The following is an 18,041-nucleotide window of genomic DNA, read 5'->3' as shown; positions in this document are numbered from 1 at the left end:
AGTTTACAAATCAAAAATTGAGATCTTGAAGAAAACCACTTTCCATTCATAACTTTAAAAGTTTAATGCAAGAAAAATTTATAAATGTTGTTTATAATATTTAAAAAACTTTGACATGTTAGGGCTTACAGGCACATGATTCCAAACGAAATGAGAAATAAATTATTTACTGAGTTGTGACATTTAGTTCTAATATGCAGGAGAATTTTATTTAGTTGGTTTATAATAGTATTGTAATGCTTACAAAAACTTGAAATTTACTATGTATATACATTAATTGATTAGATTTGTAAGAGTGGTTTAAGTCTTTGGGAAGGTTTTACTTGTTACATCAGGGTTTGAAATAATAAAGAAGAGAAAATTTATTAGATTTATGAAGAAAAAAATATTTAACAATTTTAAGTAAAAGTTTTAAAGCAATTGTTAAAACTTACCTGATTTATAAATAGAATAAGATGTGCATGTTCAGTCTCAAAAAAATACTGAAAAACTAGGTTTAAGTTAAAAACTTTAACTTTTATAAAATGAAAATTAAAAATTGCAAATAAATAATAATTTATTTATTAAATAAATAATCTTTACTGTGCACAAAAGTCATCCTATAACATTAAAAACTCACAGCAACAAAAGTCACTATGAAGTAGTAAAGTATTTCCCATTTTATAAATAAGGAAATGAAGACTCAGAGAAATTAAAGTTGACCCAAACCAAAATTATGGTAATTCTACAATTTTGTAATTCTACAATTTGTAAAATGGCTTTCAAATGCTTCATAAAATATACTTTATTGCATTTAAATCTTCTTTTTTGCATTTAAAATGTTAATGCATGTTCATTTATAAAAGCTTTCTAAATCATCACGTATAAATAAAGTCTTAGTTATTATAGATACTTGTATATTGAAAAAAATTATTCTCTGGTTGATTTTTCTTTTGAAAGTTTTTTGCTTCCTCAACTGGATGGATTATTCCTGAAGAAGAGAAGAGATTTATTCTACCCCAAGTGACCAATAAAAAAAAAATGTGCACATAGCAAGTTCTTGGTAAGTGCTCACTGAACTAATGAATAAAATGCACAAAAAAAAGCATTTTATTTATTATCCTTTTATTTCCTTTTCTTTATCTCCTTCATAAAAGAATCTGAGGAGGCTTATAATAAAAGATAGATACAAACTAGTTTTAAGTAAAAAAAAAAAAAAATTAGAACCATAAAAAGGAAAAGTAAGAAAAGATCTTATTATAAGACTAACATTTACTGTGACTTAGCATGGAATGTATCTGTTTGCTTCCCTGGAAGAGAGGCAACAGGGCAAAAGTAGAGGCTACACATGTTCTTAATCTGTTTCAAGAAAGCACATTAATTCTGATGCAGAATTCTTAAAGGTGTTTAATTTGTTGATTCACATAACATACAACCTAAAATACCTGTAAATAATAACATTGACCAAATCCTTTACTTTTTCAAGTTTAGAAAAGAAACAGGAGACCTTTCAATAACGTAAAGAATAGTGATTAAGCCAAATGCATGAAATATCTGTCCATCTATCTACATATCCTTTTATGTTAATAGCCTTTACTATGAAGTATTTTTGTGTTAAAGGGCAAGCCTCAAAATTAAGCTAATATTCATTAACTCACACATTATATACATGATATATATGTGTACATACACACACAAACATAACTGTGCAATTTTGGGAATTTGAAGCAACAATTTATATAATCTGTTGGATTCCTATAGATCAGAGATTTAAATTTATTCTTGGAATAGATATGTAGATATGTAACTAGTGGTATATCTTAAAGGATTTTAAAGTTATGCGACCCTTGGATAAACTAGAGTCAGTGCAATTTAAGATTAAAATATAACCTCCTTCTAAATTCGCTTAGTCCTACCTAAAAATTTATCGAAAACATTTAGAATCGACATTGAAATAGAAAAGTTGAGCACCAACTTTATGAAACAAAGTGAAGTAAGATTTGTTTTTGTCTTAAAGCATTAAACTATTAGAGAAAAATAATGACAGAGAGACTCATTTCCATGAGATTTTTCAAGATAAAGTAAATCAGGACAAGGTAAAAGTGAAATGTGGTTTATAAATTGGAGGTAAGATTCATCTAAAACTTTTGGTGTTTTCAGACTCTTTTAGGTTATCACATTAAGTAATTGAAAAAGCATTGAAAAGCATTAAGTAATTGAAGGCTGGAGTCTATGCAGATGTATCAATGAGCTCATGAACAGGCCGCCTCACGAACTTTCTTAATGATGGTGTGGAAAATACATGGCACCAGAAATATAAGTTATGTTTATGTAATAAACATTGCAGTTGATCCTAGGAGAGGAAAACTTGTCTGGATAATGGCTAGTCGTAAAACTGCTCACCCTTTTCTGACTGTCATCAAAAAATCATTTCTGATTTTTTTTAAACACAAAAAGTCATTATGGCTATTAAGTACATATTATAGTATGCCTAGAATACTGTCTACATTTCATATACCATCAGAAATATTCATCTCATTAATATGCTTTCTAAGTGCTATAATTATCTATTCAATCAAAACTCATTTTTGCATCCTTTATATTTTTTAAGTTCACCTCTCAATCACACTCAGCCTTGACTGTACCTTTCAGTATTCATTGCGGCTCTTAAAAATTGGCAAATATAGCCTTTGAGTCCAGAATTAAAGAGTTAGCCTTTAATAGTCTCTTTTCCCTTTTTTCCCCTTCCCAGTTAATTTTATAACAAGTTTAGTTAAGTGTTTGGCCTAAAGGGGGACAAATCTGAAAAACAAAAAAGCCTCAGAAAAAGCTTAGAAATCATTTTGCAGTTGATGATGCAGGAACGATTGAACCACCATGGATTATTCCTGGTGATACTGTCTAGCCAAAGTATTATTAATAACAGGATGCCAGCAAAAATGCTGATCACAAAAGCTGTCATGTTTACTGTCATCTGTAGCGCTTGACTTTAAAAGACAGCAATAAGAACTGATGGACTTTATGATGTGCTCTATCTTGCCTGACAGTAAACTGATAGGCATGTGACATGTCAAACGTCACAAGTGAAAATACGTTCTTGATTAAACATGGTGCGTGAAGACCTGTGAGCAGAGAGGTAGCATTATTCACACTTCACGCATGCAACCAAATGGCACAAAAAGTCATATATAGTTTGCTTTTAAAATTAAAGAGAAAGTATTTAGCTTTGGTCTTGATGACAGGAGATTCAAATTCACACAAAATAAAACAAAACAATGCCTGGTTTTCAAATATTTTTTATAAAAAATGTAAATTAATTAAAAACAGAATGTAGAAAGTATTGATGCAAAGACTTTCTTGCCTTTATACTATATGGACACACCATCAATTCAAACAATTAAAACATGTAAAATGTCATCTTTTCTTTGGCCTATACAACACTGGAGATGCCATTTAAAAATCTTTGAGTACAAATATCCTTTGTGCAGTAGTTTGAAAATAAATTAAGCCAACTAAAATAGCATGCTCCAATTAAATAGTTAAGTTTTCTTGAAACTAATAAAACCAGAGAATCTTCCAAGGGGGCTAGAATACATTCACTGCTTTCAGGACTTTTATTTCATAGGAACACTTACTTATTCTGTATATAGAACAGTCTCACATGGATCAGAGTTTTAGTTGTGTTGGGGCCCAGGGAAGGCCACCCCAAAATATGCCTCAATGACATATTGATTATTTTGAATTAAAGTTACTTAAGAAATGGCCAATACAAGAGGGACACTTTGAGCCTCCTCTGTCTCCCTGAAAGCAGTAAAAGAAACTTCCCATGTGAAAAGTCCGCCTCTAGTGGTAGAAGGACCCACTTATCTCCAGAGATAAGGAATTTGGGGCAGAGAAGCCTATATAAACAAACCTTGTTACTTTAATTTACTATCCAAGCCCAAACTCTCTTTAGATTCTTCACAAATTGAGTCCCCAAAGCCTAAGTTTCTTTGTCCTGTCAATTCCTCACAAATATATTGTTTCTTTATTTAAAAAGTATAAAAGCTGCCTGCTTTGGCCACTTCTTAGATCCTATTTCTATGAGACTTCCATGCATATGAATTAAAATTTGTTTCTTTTTCTCCTGTTAATCTGTCTTGTGTCGATGTTATTATTAGTGTAGCTAAAAGAACTCAAAAGGGGTCAAGGGGGAAATATCTCCCTCCCCGACAGTTGATATTGGGTCCAGCTGTAAATTCCAAGGAATGTGAATTCATAAATATACCACTACCTGTACTACGTTATCAATGTGATGACTTTTTGTTTCATTTAATATTAGCAATTAAACAACAAAAATTGAAGTGTATGTATTTTTTAATGAAGATGTATTCTGCTATTCATTAATTATTTCATTCATTGAGCAAGTATTTACCAAGCATCTCCATGTGCCTGGCACTGGGCTCAGCATGGGTAATGCAGGTAGAACAGAAGTCCAGCCCCTGTCTCCACAGGGCTGACTCTAGTGAAGCAAAATTCCAAACATGACATTCTACTAATAGTGTTACTGTTTTGGGGGATATTTTATGCTAACTTTATTCAAATAAGCCTGAAACCTTTGAAATGCATTGATTTTCTAACTAATATGTTGTTGTTCTTTTAATATACTTAGTTTCTTTATATGCAACATATGATTTGACAATTTAGAGAGAAAGTTTCTTGAGGCTTGGTCTGTATCATCCATCATTTTAAAGCCACAAGTATAGTTTTATCTAGTACAACTAAAAAAATAACTTGAGCTTAAAACAAATCACCGTGGTTTTGCAGCTAGAGCTGCAGCAGGTCAAAGTCAAGATTGCCAGAGGTTAACAAGAGAAAGGTACTCACAGTGGGGCACAGAAGGGTCATGGCTCCAAACTAAGGTGGACATCTCCAGGGAAGTTGTCAGGCCAACAAGGATTCCTTCTTTCTGGGAATGGCCTTAATACAAAACACAATATTACCCTGGACTTGGGCATAGAGAAGTGACTCAAACTGGGCTGACCAAATTCTCTCTTTGCTGAGAAATAAAACTTGAAATGCAGAGGTAGTGATTTTGAATCTTTGGAACTGAATCACATTAATTATTTTTTTTTTAAATTTTTATTTATTTATTTATTATTTTTGGCTGTGTTGAGTCTTCGTTTCTGTGCGAGGGCTTTCTCTAGTTGTGGCAAGCGGGGGCCACTCTTCATCACGGTACGCGGGCCTCTCACTGTCGCGGCCTCTCTTGTTGCGGAGCACAGGCTCCAGACGCGCAGGCTCAGTAGTTGTGGCTCACGGGTCTAGTTGTTCTGTGGCATGTGGGATCTTCCCAGACCAGGGCTCGAACCCGTGTTCCCTGCATTGGCAGGCAGATTCTCAACCACGGCGCCACCAGGGAAGCCCACATTATTATTCTTATTCTTATTTTTTTCTCTTTGAGAGAGAACAGCCATGAACTTCTATTGCTGAGTTCCCTAGAATTTTCTAGGTTCCTGTCCCTTTTTTTCCTCTTTTGCTCCTCTCTTCCCCCTTGGCTTGAATGAGGAAGTTGAATGTGTCTCCCAGATCCTAGATAATTTTTTTCAGGAGCTAGCATTGCTATTCTATGAAGTAATGGAACCAGCCTCACCAGAGATGGAAATAGCTCGTGGCCTCATGGTTATTCTGGCTTCCCATCCAGTACAGTAAGGATGGACATGAAGGTGCCAGGTTAATTTGTTTTTTTTGCTAGGCCAGAAGAACTGGATGGACTCACAATTATAATGGGTGTTCAAACATAGACTTCAGTAGAGGCAGCAAGATACTATAGAGGTGATATTCCAAAGCCAGACTGATGTATGTGGAATTTACGGAGTAATAATAATAATAGCAAATAATTATATAGAGCCAGAAATTGTTCTAAAAGCTTTACATATATTAGCTAATCTAATCTTCCCTATTGTTTTCAATGAATAAGCTGAGGCACAGAGAGATTAAGTAACTTGCCTAATAATAGCCCCTGGAGAAGTTTTTGATGGGGCCAGGACATGGAGCTATGGGCTTTCAGTTTTAGCAAGTAGGCCATGCAAGATTTGATTGGGGGTTTATTACAGTTCACAGCAGTTTTATTCCTAGGCAAGCGGTTGTTTTTGCGCAGACAGGGCTGTTTTATCAACACTGTATTGGCCTTGCTGATCTTAGTGGGCATTGGCCACAGTGTTTAAGCTGCTGTAGTTTGACCTTGAGCTTTGGGCTTGATACTCACATAAGCCCTGTCCATGGCCTTATAAATTAGAGAACTCTAATTGTGGGTGTACCCACAGAAGAGTAGTGAATTTGATTAATAAGCAAATGAAAAGTAACAGGGAGCCCTTTTAATGAAGAGAATCTGCCCTCTCCTAAGTGGAATTGAAAAATATAACAAACATGTCACTGAAACGATTACATACATAAAGGCCACAAAAAGAAATAATAAAGTCTGTTTGGAGCACTTGGTCTTTAAGAATTGAGTTTGTTAAGGTATCCAGGAGGAATTGAAATGGTATGAAAAGAAGCATGCTTCAGTTTTACTATCAGAACAGAAGCAGTAGAAAAATAGAAACAAAATAAAGGAAAACTGGCAAATTATATTGGAGGAAAAGAGAGCTTTCCTTAGGAGAAAAATTGAGATTTTATAGGATATATTAGACAGATATGAAATAGAAAATGGGAACTTCCAGGCCAAGAGAAACAAATGTTAAAAGGAAATGGATAGACTCAGCTCTGATGAATGTTAAAGAAGAAAGTTGAAATGCGAGAGATGTTTCAGCTGTACCAAGTCAAACAATTATGACAGGAGCCTAAAGAAATCTAACCAAAACAGAGAGACAGAATTTTAGAGAGCGATCTGGAATGAATCCCCAAGAGATGGAAGGGTCTGGGAAACTACTGAGGATGTGGCCTTTCAAAGCTGTAGATAAAGAGTCCAGAGTGACAGCAATTGGGAACCACAACTTGAAGAGTGGGGACACAATACCAAAGCATCACAAAACCTGGACAAATTTAAGGATAGGAAAAAATATATTTAAAGCATTATTAGGGGAGTTTCAAAGTGATAAAATCATTATAGATGAGGGTACAGGTATTGCCTTGCCCTAAGGAAACCCTCCAGAAATTTATAAAGTTAGCATTTTAAAGGAAGATCCAGCAAAGACACAGCATATTAAAGGAGACGTATTACAGGAAAAGTCATGCAGAACAATAAGAGATCAAGTCTAGGCCTGGATTTTGATCCTGACTTCATGGGAAATTTCTTCCTCAGTGGGATTATCCAACCCAGACAGGTGAGGATGGATGTGATTTGTTTGAATAGCGAAGTCTATTGAAAGACTCAAAATTTACTGATTTCATATCTCTCATATAAGAGACCTCATGAGACAAAGTTTAGAAAAATATGTTACAAAAAATATGAGTCCAAAAGCAGTGGAAACCTAAAAAACAAAGTACTAGGAAATAGTACTAGTTTTACACTATTAAAGAAAGAAATAGATCACCTATAGGAACAATATAAACTCTTAGAAACTCAGTTCAGACCCCCTGAAATAGAGTTGCCAGATTTAATGAATAAAAATAAGACACTGTCATGGTTAGTTTTATGTGTCAAACTGATTGGGACACAATGCCTGGATATGTGGTCAAACATTATTCTGGATGCTTCTGTGAGGGTGTTTTTGGATGAAATTGACATTTAAATCAGTAGATTTTGAGTAAAACAGATTGCCCTCCATACAGTGGGTGGGCCTCATCCAATCAGTTGAAGGTCTTTATAGAAAAAGACTGACTTCCCTGGCGAAAGAAGGAATTCTGCTAGCAGATGGACTTTGGATTTGTATTGATGTATCAGCTTCTTCCTGGCTCTTCAGCCTGCAGATCTTGGACTTGCCAGCCACAATAATCATGTGAACCAATTCCTTAAAAATATATAAATACACACACACACACACACACACACACACACATATATATATGCTATTGTTTTTGTTTTTCTGTAGAATCCAAATACAAACACCCTTACCTGAGTTTCAGATAAGGAATGAATAATATTTTCATTTTAAATGTGCCCTAAATCTTGTATGAGATGTACTTATGGTAAAAAATTATTTGTTGCTTTTCTGAATTCAAATTTAATCAGGTGTCTTGTATTTTATCTGGCAACATTACCCTAAAATCAGTAGAACAATAGAGGGAGATGAAACACTATGGGCCTATTTCACTCCTGTGAAAAATATGTACAGAAAGAGATTCTACTCAAGGCCTGCCTGGAATAGTCCAATGTTAAAAAAAGCAAGTTTCTTGAAAGAGCAGACGCTTAGCCTCATTAGGTCCCTAGAGGCACACATTTCTGAAGTAACAACAGCTGCTTTAGGCCAGGAACATGCTGAGGTTAATTCTCCAGATGAAACAGATAACAATGACAGCAGCTACATAGGCCTCAGCAATTCCATAGCAGTACATATGGCAAAGGGCACTAGGGTTCCAGGACTAATCCACAGTATGAATCGCCTTCTAATGAATTATAACTCATTTATTTTGTTTAATGTCTGCTTTCCCCAACAAGAGCATAACTGTTGAGACTGGAAATGTTTGCCTTTTTTGGTTTGGTTTTTAAATTTTTTCTCACAATGTATCACAAACACCCAGAACAAGGAGAGAGGCACATGGTAGGCACTCAAACAGTAGATATTTGTTGAATAAATGAATGTAATTTAATCATATTGTTGCAGAAGCCTTGCTAACCATGCAGGACATTACTTGGGATAACAAGTTGAACATGAAGTGTCAAGACTTTGGTTTACAGTGGTCTTGGGAGTTAAATCTACCCTGCTGCTCCTCTCTGCCTCTAATGATACCAGAAGAATCCATGAAAGAATAGCAATTTATATCTGGCAGAGACTGCCCTAATAAATTCCCCGCTAGTTGTCTAAGGGTTTAATGTTTAAGCTCAGTAATTTAAGAGATAAAAATTCTAAGGAACACTGCAAGTGGAGATGCTTCTTATCCACTCACTTATTTTCTGTGTGGAGAGATCTCCCCAACACTGTTGACCTCTTATCTCATTTCTAACTCTTATTAGGAAATGCAATTATTGACCAATTATTTGAAGAACTTGACATGCGTAGCCCAACACTTTCCTCCATCTTTCTTTGGGGTGAAGCTGCTTCAGGAAAGACACAGTACACTGATCTGTTTCTCTTTGCTATAAATTTTATAGGAGGGATTTCCCACATGAGGAGGCCTGTGGCTTTTCTGTACTGCTGTGGCTGACTCAGTTAAGTATGCATATATCTGAGTACAGTATGAAGAAGTCCACTGTTGCCAAACGTCACAGCTATGTCCTCCAATCTAGCTTTTAAAAGTAATAAAGTTGATGCTTGATCTCTAACTTCCTGACATCTTGTCAATATCTTAACTGGTTCCAAAGTTGGTCTGGAATACGTATATTATTTTTTGGATGCCTTTAAACTCCAATAAGTATCATGGCATGAATCAAGTTGTATCTTTTATAGTTCATTTATTTTTGGTAAACTTCTATTAGACTGATACTTACATATCAAATATTGTGCTTAATGCTAGTGTTAGACAAATGAATAAGATGTATCTGCCTGCCCTTAAGCAACTTACAACCCAACGGGGAAAAAACAGACATGCAAGCAAAGGATAAAATACTGTGTTGTAAGTACTGCATTAATAACCTGTGCAAAGTGTTTCAGGGACTAATAGGAGGGAGGTCCTGCCCTCTGCCAAGGAGAGAAGGAGAACTTTTCACAAAGAAGGAATAAATTAGTAGAGTGGTAACTACTGAAATATACGGAAGGATATAGAAAGGGCTGAAATTTTATTTGAAAAAGACTTTCACCAGATAAGAGAACCACCGCTTAGCAAAAATATGTAGCAAGTGAATTTGTTTTTCAAACTCCTCATCTATATAACCATTTTTTGACCTTTCCCTTCTCTTCCTGGGCATTCAAACATCTCTTGAGATTTGATTCCTTGCTATTACTGAGATTAGTGATCTAAAATCACTTTTATGATAGTCTTAAGATTTGACTAGCGTTACCCTCAAAGGAATTTGCATTTTAAAAGAAGTCCAGGGACTTCCCTGGTGGCGCAGCAGTTGAGAATCTGCCTGCCAATGCAGGGGACACGGTTTGAGCCCTGGTCTGGGAAGATCCCACATGCCACAGAGCAACAAAGCCCGTACGCCACTACTACTGAGCCTGCACTCTAGAGCCTGCAAGCCACAACTACTGAGCCCATGTGCCACAACTACTGAAGCCTTCACGTCTAGAGCCTGAGCTCTGCAGCGAGAAGCCACCACAACGAGAAGCCCGTGCACCACAACGAAGACCCAATGCAGCCAAAAATAAATAATTAATTAATTTAAACAAACAAAAAGAGAAGTCCAGTGAAGAGTCAAGCCCTAACTCAAGTGAATGGTTTGCTAAGTCAGAGGTGCTAGGAAAATTAGTGCTAGTGGATCTTTTCTAAAATTATATCCTAAATAGAATCTTGGGAGAAATATGGCTGCAGATAGCTAAGGAAGCTGGTTTAAACCTGGAGATATTCCAGAGAAGAGTTTAAGACATATTTTTGCCTGAATTTCTATTATTATCTTGAATGGAAAAGCTGTCTAAAATACATTAGCTTTGTACAAAGTTTGCATGAGCCTGATTTCAATTTTCTATTTGGCCTAAGAAGGTTCAGTCAATAAATCTAATTTAATCTAACCTCCCTTTAATCTTATTTTTACCTCATGCCAAAATTATTAGTAAGCAACATGTAATAATTTCAGGTGTGCTGATAAAATTCAAGTTGAAGATGCAACCTTATTTTTTGTTATGACACTGTATAGTCACAATCTAAGATATTAATAAAGTCAAACAATAGTAAGATTTTCTAGCTAATGAGAAATCACTGACCACTTGTTTCTCTTGAGCCCCCTTGTACTAAAACCATGTATATTATTCCTTTGGCTTTGTTGTAGGACTTAAGAAATGGTCACCTAAAGAAAGACCTAAGAAATGAGGAGTGGGAAAGACTAGTCTCCTAGAATGGATATGCTAACTAAAAAGATAAGCAGAGCTGGGTAGGAATGTGTAATTCAGCAACCCTGATGTTTTAGATACATGACTGTTAATTTATAATTCTTTAAGCTATATACACATTATATACATTTCTTTGTATGATAGTTTATGTTTAAAAATTCAGAAAATGAATCCTGGAGAGCTAAAATGAGGACACAGAATACTGTAGTGTAGGTATATAGCATGGAACAGTAGGAATAAGGTAGCTTCTGGAGTCAAACAATGTTTGCGTCCCAGCTTTGGCACTTACTAGCTGTGTGACATTGCATAAATTATTTAACATGTCTGAGATCCTATAGCTTCATCTATACAATATGACTAATAATAGTTCAAATTTGAAAGAAAGAAGGGCTGGCTCTAGAATGGAAGGGAGATGTAGGGGAAATGGGTCTCATTCCAAACCAGAAGGAACTGTATTTTAAAGAAAGTTAGAGGAGCAGTTGAAGATAATGGAAACACAACTGCCCACAAATTGTAGGGCTTAGATAGGAAAAGAGGCCTCTGAATGATAAATAGAGGCCTGGAAGTCACTTTCATATCAGTGCCCAGATTCCTGATCTCCCAAGTACCACCTCTTTTGTTCCTTGTTCCCATTCCCATCCCTAAAATATTTTGGGATAGCTAAGTATATACAGACAAATATACAATACAAGCAACAGTATGGGATATAGTGTTGAATAACCTTACCTGTTCCATTATGCTAGGTCAAATGGCAAATACATCATCTTACTTTCATTTCCTTACCTTATCTAGGATTACTTTATTACTTTTAATACCAAACCAGTTCTTGAACCTGATCGGTCCAGTATAACAGGCTTAAGCCAATAAGTGCATAGCATTCTTACGGTGCATAGTAATGGTACAGGAATAGGGATTTATCCCAATTTAGGCTAGTGACATGATAGGGAACATTTTCTAGGATCATCTAGGAGGTTTCCTAGCATAAAGAGAAGCTCGAGAAAAGATAGTAACTCTTCTGTATACTGACATTGTTTTGCACATGTGTGAGGTCTATAACTACATAGCATGGTGCTACCATCCTGAGGATTACTTCAAATTTCCTTAGCAGATATGAGCCCTTCCCCACACCCACTGCATAAGCCCCCAGACCAAGTGAGTGAGATGACAGTAACGCCAGGTCATCAACATTATACTTGAGTCATTAATACATAGTTTGAAATAGGAACCTGATAAAGAATACAAGTATCTGGGGATTCACCACAAACTTGAGATGAAGTCCACGAGAAGGGTAGCCTTAGGATCTTTTAAATTAATGCACCCCACTTCTTACATTGCATTTAGTGTTCCCTACTTCTTTATCCTATTTACCATAAATCATCCAAGGCTTGACTGGTTTTCAATCCTTGATTCATTGACACATATTTAACATAAACTTCTTAATAAGGGTGGTGCATCAGCTCTCTGAAGGAGAAAACTAAAATGGGAAACAGAATGCCAAAGGAATGGTTAACTAAAAAGCAAGAACAATCACAGCAAAAGTGAAAGATGACAACTTGATTTGGAGGGATGCCCAGATGGAATTCTAGACAGTAATGGGTATTTATAAAACTGTCCTTGAATCATCAGGGAAAGGTTAAATCATGTTCAGTAACTTCTAATATGAAGGCAGGAACCTGACTAATTATCATGATTTTCACCAAACTGGTTAATACAAGAATATTTTGACATTTGGAAAGGTAGCATTCAGTTATTTGAAAACAAAATAATTTTAAGTGTTATCTCCTGATAATATAAAACAGATTGTTTATATTAAGGAAAAGTAAAATATCAGTGCTGTAAGGATAGAATTATGTTATTAGGAATTTAAATTTTATGATGGTAAAATAAAGAAAGAAAAACTCTTCAATTAATTTTTCTTATTATTCAGAAACTGAACAGAAAAGCTCTGTGGAATTTTAGTTCACACAGTACGGACTCAGGGAAATTTTGAGGAAGAATTATACCTTCATAGATATTTCTCTATATGAAAACAATTGTGCTGTTTTTTTTCTTTTAAACAGGCCACAATCACAACTATGCTACCAAGAATTACTTAGCTATTGAAAACTAAATTGGACTGAGTAAAAATTTAAAAAAAGACAACATAGTAAAGCTACTGAAACAAAGTTTAAGAAAATATAAACTTGTAAAAAATAAATTGAAGTCATAAACATTTAGGATTGTTTAGGACTGTTATATCCTCTTGATGAACTGACCCCTTTATCATTATGAAATTATCTTCTTTATTATGTTTTACTCTGAACTTACTTTTTTCTGATATAAATATAGTCACTCAAGCTTTCATTTAAATATTTTTTCTATCCTTTTATATATAATCTTTTCATATTTTTACATTTAAAAGGCATTTTGTATAGCAACTTTTTTGTTTTGTTTTGTTTTTTTTAACCAATCTGACAGGCTTTGTATTTTAATTGAGGTATTTACATCATTTACACTTAATGTAATTATTGATCTGTTAAGGCTTATGTCTCCATTTTATTATTTGTTTTCTGTTTGTTCCCTTGGTTTCTAATTCCTCTATTTCTTTTTTCTTGCCTTCCTGTGGGTTACTTGAATATTTTTTAGTTCAACTTCTATTTATTTATAAGTTTTTTAGTATAAATAATGAAGTAAGCAGCCATACTGAGAAGGTACATATATCAAGGAACTGCAGGAGATCTCTAGACCCTAAAGGTGGCCCTCAGCTGGAAGTCAGCAAAAAGCGGGGCTCTTGGTCATAGAACCACAAGAAAGTGAATTCACAAGAAAGTGAATTCAAGCCTAAGTAAGCTTGGAAGTAGGTTCTTCCTCAATTGAGTTCATGATGAAACTTCAGCCTAGTGAGACCCTGAGGCAGAGAACCTAGACAAGCCCTACCTGGATTCTTGACCCAAAGAAACTGTGAGATAAACTGTTTTAAGCCAGTAAGTTTGTGGTAATTTATTACATAGCAATATAAAACTAATATAGCATCATAAAGAGACTATTAGTGGTCTGAATAAAAGCCATCTCAGCAGAGTGATTGGGTAGGAGCCAGACTGCATTGATTTGGAGGAGTGAGTCGGGGGTAAGTAAATGGAGTGAGTATAGATAACTCCTTTGAGAGGTTTGCCTGAGAACAGTCTGAGAATGTAGGGCTGTAGCTGAATGGTGCTTTGGTTTTGAGGACAAAGTTTTTATTTGTACTTTTTAATGGGAAGTCGCTTGAGCATATTTAAAAGTCTGTCTTTTACAAGAATCAATTTTTACTGAAAGTTTGCTTGGCTATGTTAAATGCAATATAGCTAGATATAATTCACATGAAATAATTGGTTAAGAGCTATGTCTGGTGACCTAATGTTGATATTAACATTGATAATATTGTAAAAAGTATAAAAGATTATAAAAGACAGCAGTATGAATACTGTTATTTAGCAAAACCCTCTTATTTGCAATATCTCCAGATGCAAGAGGGCTAACCTTGCATCTGGAGGATCCTATTGTCTGAGTCAAGTTCCACTATTCTTTCAATTCTCAGTAAAGCAAAGCCACTATCATTTGGCTTTCTCTGATGATTTTCTAAGGTGGCAGCTTTCCATGAGAGCTGACCAGTAAGTCTTGGTCTAGATCCCATGTTGAATTTGTAGAATCATAGGGAAAGAACTGGTGTGAGACAAATTACCATCTAACACGAATTACTATCTAACATTGCTGCAAGAATTCCAGCTTTATGTCATTTGTTTACAACCTGTTCCTTGCTCTATATTATTATTTCTAAAAATAGGGGTTATAATTTCTGTAGATTTTCATTTCTATGATCAAAACATGCTTTCTATCCTCAAATGGTTAGTTTGAAAAAAGAAGAACAATAATAATAAATGAAGAGGAAGAGAGAGAGGAGGAAAAAAATTTGCCACGTCCCAAGTTCTATACCAGGTACTTAATAAAAATCTTCCTTAATTCTCCAAATAACCCTTCAAGGTAGGCTCTTTAATTAACCTCATTTTTCAAATAAGTAAACTGGGTCTTAGATTAAGGAAATAATACCCAGGGTCCTGCAGCTGTTCATTAAGTGTCACATTAGAACACCCTTATGGTGACTTTAAAGTTAATGTCTTAATTACCTACTATATTGCTCCCATTCTAAAAAAGAGGATTCTTTCTTAGGGAATTAACAGTGGTCTGTACAGGACAAGAAGGACTGTTCATTAAACTAACAAGGGATAATGAAGACCTCTCTGGCAGGGAATAATACTTTACATGTTTCTCATTTCTCATTATGTCCTTCCATGTTCAATAACATAGTCAATCCAGCTGAGCTCCTGTAGTGATATTTCAAAAATTGTCCTGACTGCCACGATTCAATTGTTGAGGACTTGCTTGTTACAACACAGGAAACAGTTATATTATGTACCTTACATTAGACAACAATAAGACTTAACTCTGAAATATGTCTATCATTATTAGTCTTTTGTATCCATGGTGATTTAATGTCATCTTGCCGCCAATCATTTGACTTAGGCTAGTGGTTTTCAGACTGGAGCTTGCATCTGAATCTCCTGTAGGGCTTCTTTGAAACACACAGATTACTGGATCCGACTCTCAGACGTCTGGATTCAGTAGATGTGGGTTGTAGACCTTAAAATGTGTGTTTCTAACAAGTTCCCAGATGCTGCTAATGCTGCTGCTGGTCTGAAGACCACACTTTGAGAACCACTGGCCCAGATTAGGGTTTTAAAACCTTTTTCTGTAAAGAATCAGGTAAATACTTTTGGCTTTGTGGGTCATATAGTCTCTGTCACAACTGCTTAACTCTTCCTTTGCCATGGAAAGCAGCCATACACAATACCTAAATAAATAGGAGATGGCTGTGTTTCAATAAAATTTTATTTACAGAAACAGGTGCCAGGATGGATTTGGTAAATGGACCATAGGTGGTCAACCTCTGGCACAGACCAACTCAGTATAAGAGGCCTGAAAAATAACTGTATATATTAAATATATTCTGTGACTCCATGAGAATCAACTATAGATTTATCCACAAAAACCCCTTCTAAGTTTCTAAATAAAATCTTCAGAACTATAACAGAGACTAGGCTGATTGTGTTAAACCAGCACAGAGGAGAAACCCCAAAGCTTTCCTATGAACCCAATAAAAAAGCAATAGTTTTATGCACGAGTCTGCATCTTATAAACAGTTTTGGTTCTAACATGCCCATGAACTATACCTTCATTTTCAAATTTTAGTTTTGATTGGATATTGTTTATAATGCTAGAAACTATAAATATACCAAATAAAAGAAAACTAACACTATATTGAATGACATAGATGTCAACCCCATCAGATTATCTGTTGACTTTATAATAAAATGAAACAAAACAAAAATACTCTACTTGCCATGAGTATGCCCAGGTTTAATATATTTGGTCTTTACCTGGAATGGTGTACTTCAAACTAATTTAAAATGCCAATATAACCCTAAAAATCTAATAAACTATATATGCCAGTGAACCCACTGCATTAGCTCTATCCTTACAAAATGTAAACTACTGTAAAAAGGCATCATTCAGAAATTTTTTTCTGAATTTTTTTCATAATGGATTGTGATTTAGTACCCTGAAAATAATTAGATGCAAGTGCCATGAGGAAAGCTAGTATGATGGCTCATCTTATAAACTTAAAATGCAAGTATTATGTTAAACATCTCCAACAATGCTACATTTAGATGCAATATTTAGATAAAATCTCTACAATTATATATTGTAACACTTTGATAATTTAAAGATGGATTAAAATGGCTTTTAACACGACTTCTTTCAAAATCTTTTCCTAAGTTCGATTAAATCAAATGTTTCATTTTGATCAATGGGTTTAGATTTGCTACTAGACATTTATTCTTTAGTCTAATGAAGTTGTTTTCAAAGAGTCCTCAGTTTAAAAAAAAAAAAAGGTTGAAAGAGAATTGTGGTCAAATGACACTGGAAAATGTTTACTTTAAACACACTTTAAAAGTTTTTTGTTTTGTTTATGTTTTTCTGTTTTTTTTTTACTTCAGGGCTCTATGGAAATAATATTCATGGTACAGATATCTAAGAAAGATGTGGTAAATCATGTAGCTTTTTCCAATCTCATTTGAACATGGAACCAAATTATTAGTAGAGCATTCTGAAGTACAAGAGAAACACTTAAGAAAACAATGTTCTTAGTGCCTGAATCCAGGTACCATATGATATTTAAAAAAAAAAATAAATTCAATTAGAATCAACAAGTATTTGTTAAGTACCTCTATTATTTGACTTATCACTTAAAGGTTAACGTTTTACTTTTACTATGACACTCACCTAAGTCTATCTAGAACGTAGTTAAACCTATTAAACATACTTACACTCCTCTTCAGGCCTCTTCCGAAGGGCTGCACGAACTTCTTTACAAGGACTTCTCTGATATTGTGGGGGATTCCTTCCCCTTATTAGGTTCTCCATCCTACAGGAGGGAATTAACAGAATATTTTAATACCAAAACCTTGATACTTTTAACAAGTTAAATGGTTTAAATCAAGAGTCAACAATTCAGGTAGACCACACCATTAAGAGTATCTAGCAAGGAGTAAGACAGTAGGGAGTGGCAGTGACTGTGGTAAACTGGAGAGTGCTTGACTTTTCTTAGGCATTCCAATTTTAAAAATATAAAAACACATGTGGATGAAACTCATATGCACATTCTCCAATTAGAGACTGTTATGGACTGAATGTTCCTGTCCCCACCCCCTCCACTCCTCCAACCCTTCCCCTCCACCCCCCCATTCATATGTTGAAACTCTAATCCCCAGGGTAATGGTATTTGGTAATACCATTTGGTAATGGTAATGGAACCCTTGATAGGTAACTAGGTTTAGTTGAGGTCATGAGGGTGGGACACGCATGATGGAATTAGTATTTTTATAAGATGAGGAGGAGAGACCAGAGCTCATTCTCCCC

General features: G+C 34.9%; 1 protein-coding gene across 2 annotated transcripts in view; it reads right to left on the bottom strand.

Annotated features, from left to right (window-relative positions):
* Positions 1-17,546, bottom strand: part of LRRC7 (leucine rich repeat containing 7) — a 383,497-nt gene extending 365,951 nt beyond the window's left edge. For both annotated transcript variants that reach the window (XM_068538014.1, XM_068538015.1), the window contains exon 1: positions 17,450-17,546. In XM_068538014.1, the coding sequence (XP_068394115.1) occupies positions 17,450-17,546 (97 nt within the window). The remainder of the gene's footprint in view (positions 1-17,449) is intronic.
* Between the last annotated feature and the right edge of the window lie 495 nt (positions 17,547-18,041).

Source organism: Eschrichtius robustus, chromosome 3 (assembly GCF_028021215.1).
Source record: "Eschrichtius robustus isolate mEscRob2 chromosome 3, mEscRob2.pri, whole genome shotgun sequence".
Classification (NCBI taxonomy): Eukaryota; Metazoa; Chordata; class Mammalia; order Artiodactyla; family Eschrichtiidae; genus Eschrichtius; species Eschrichtius robustus.
This window is presented reverse-complemented; position numbering and strand designations above follow the sequence as displayed.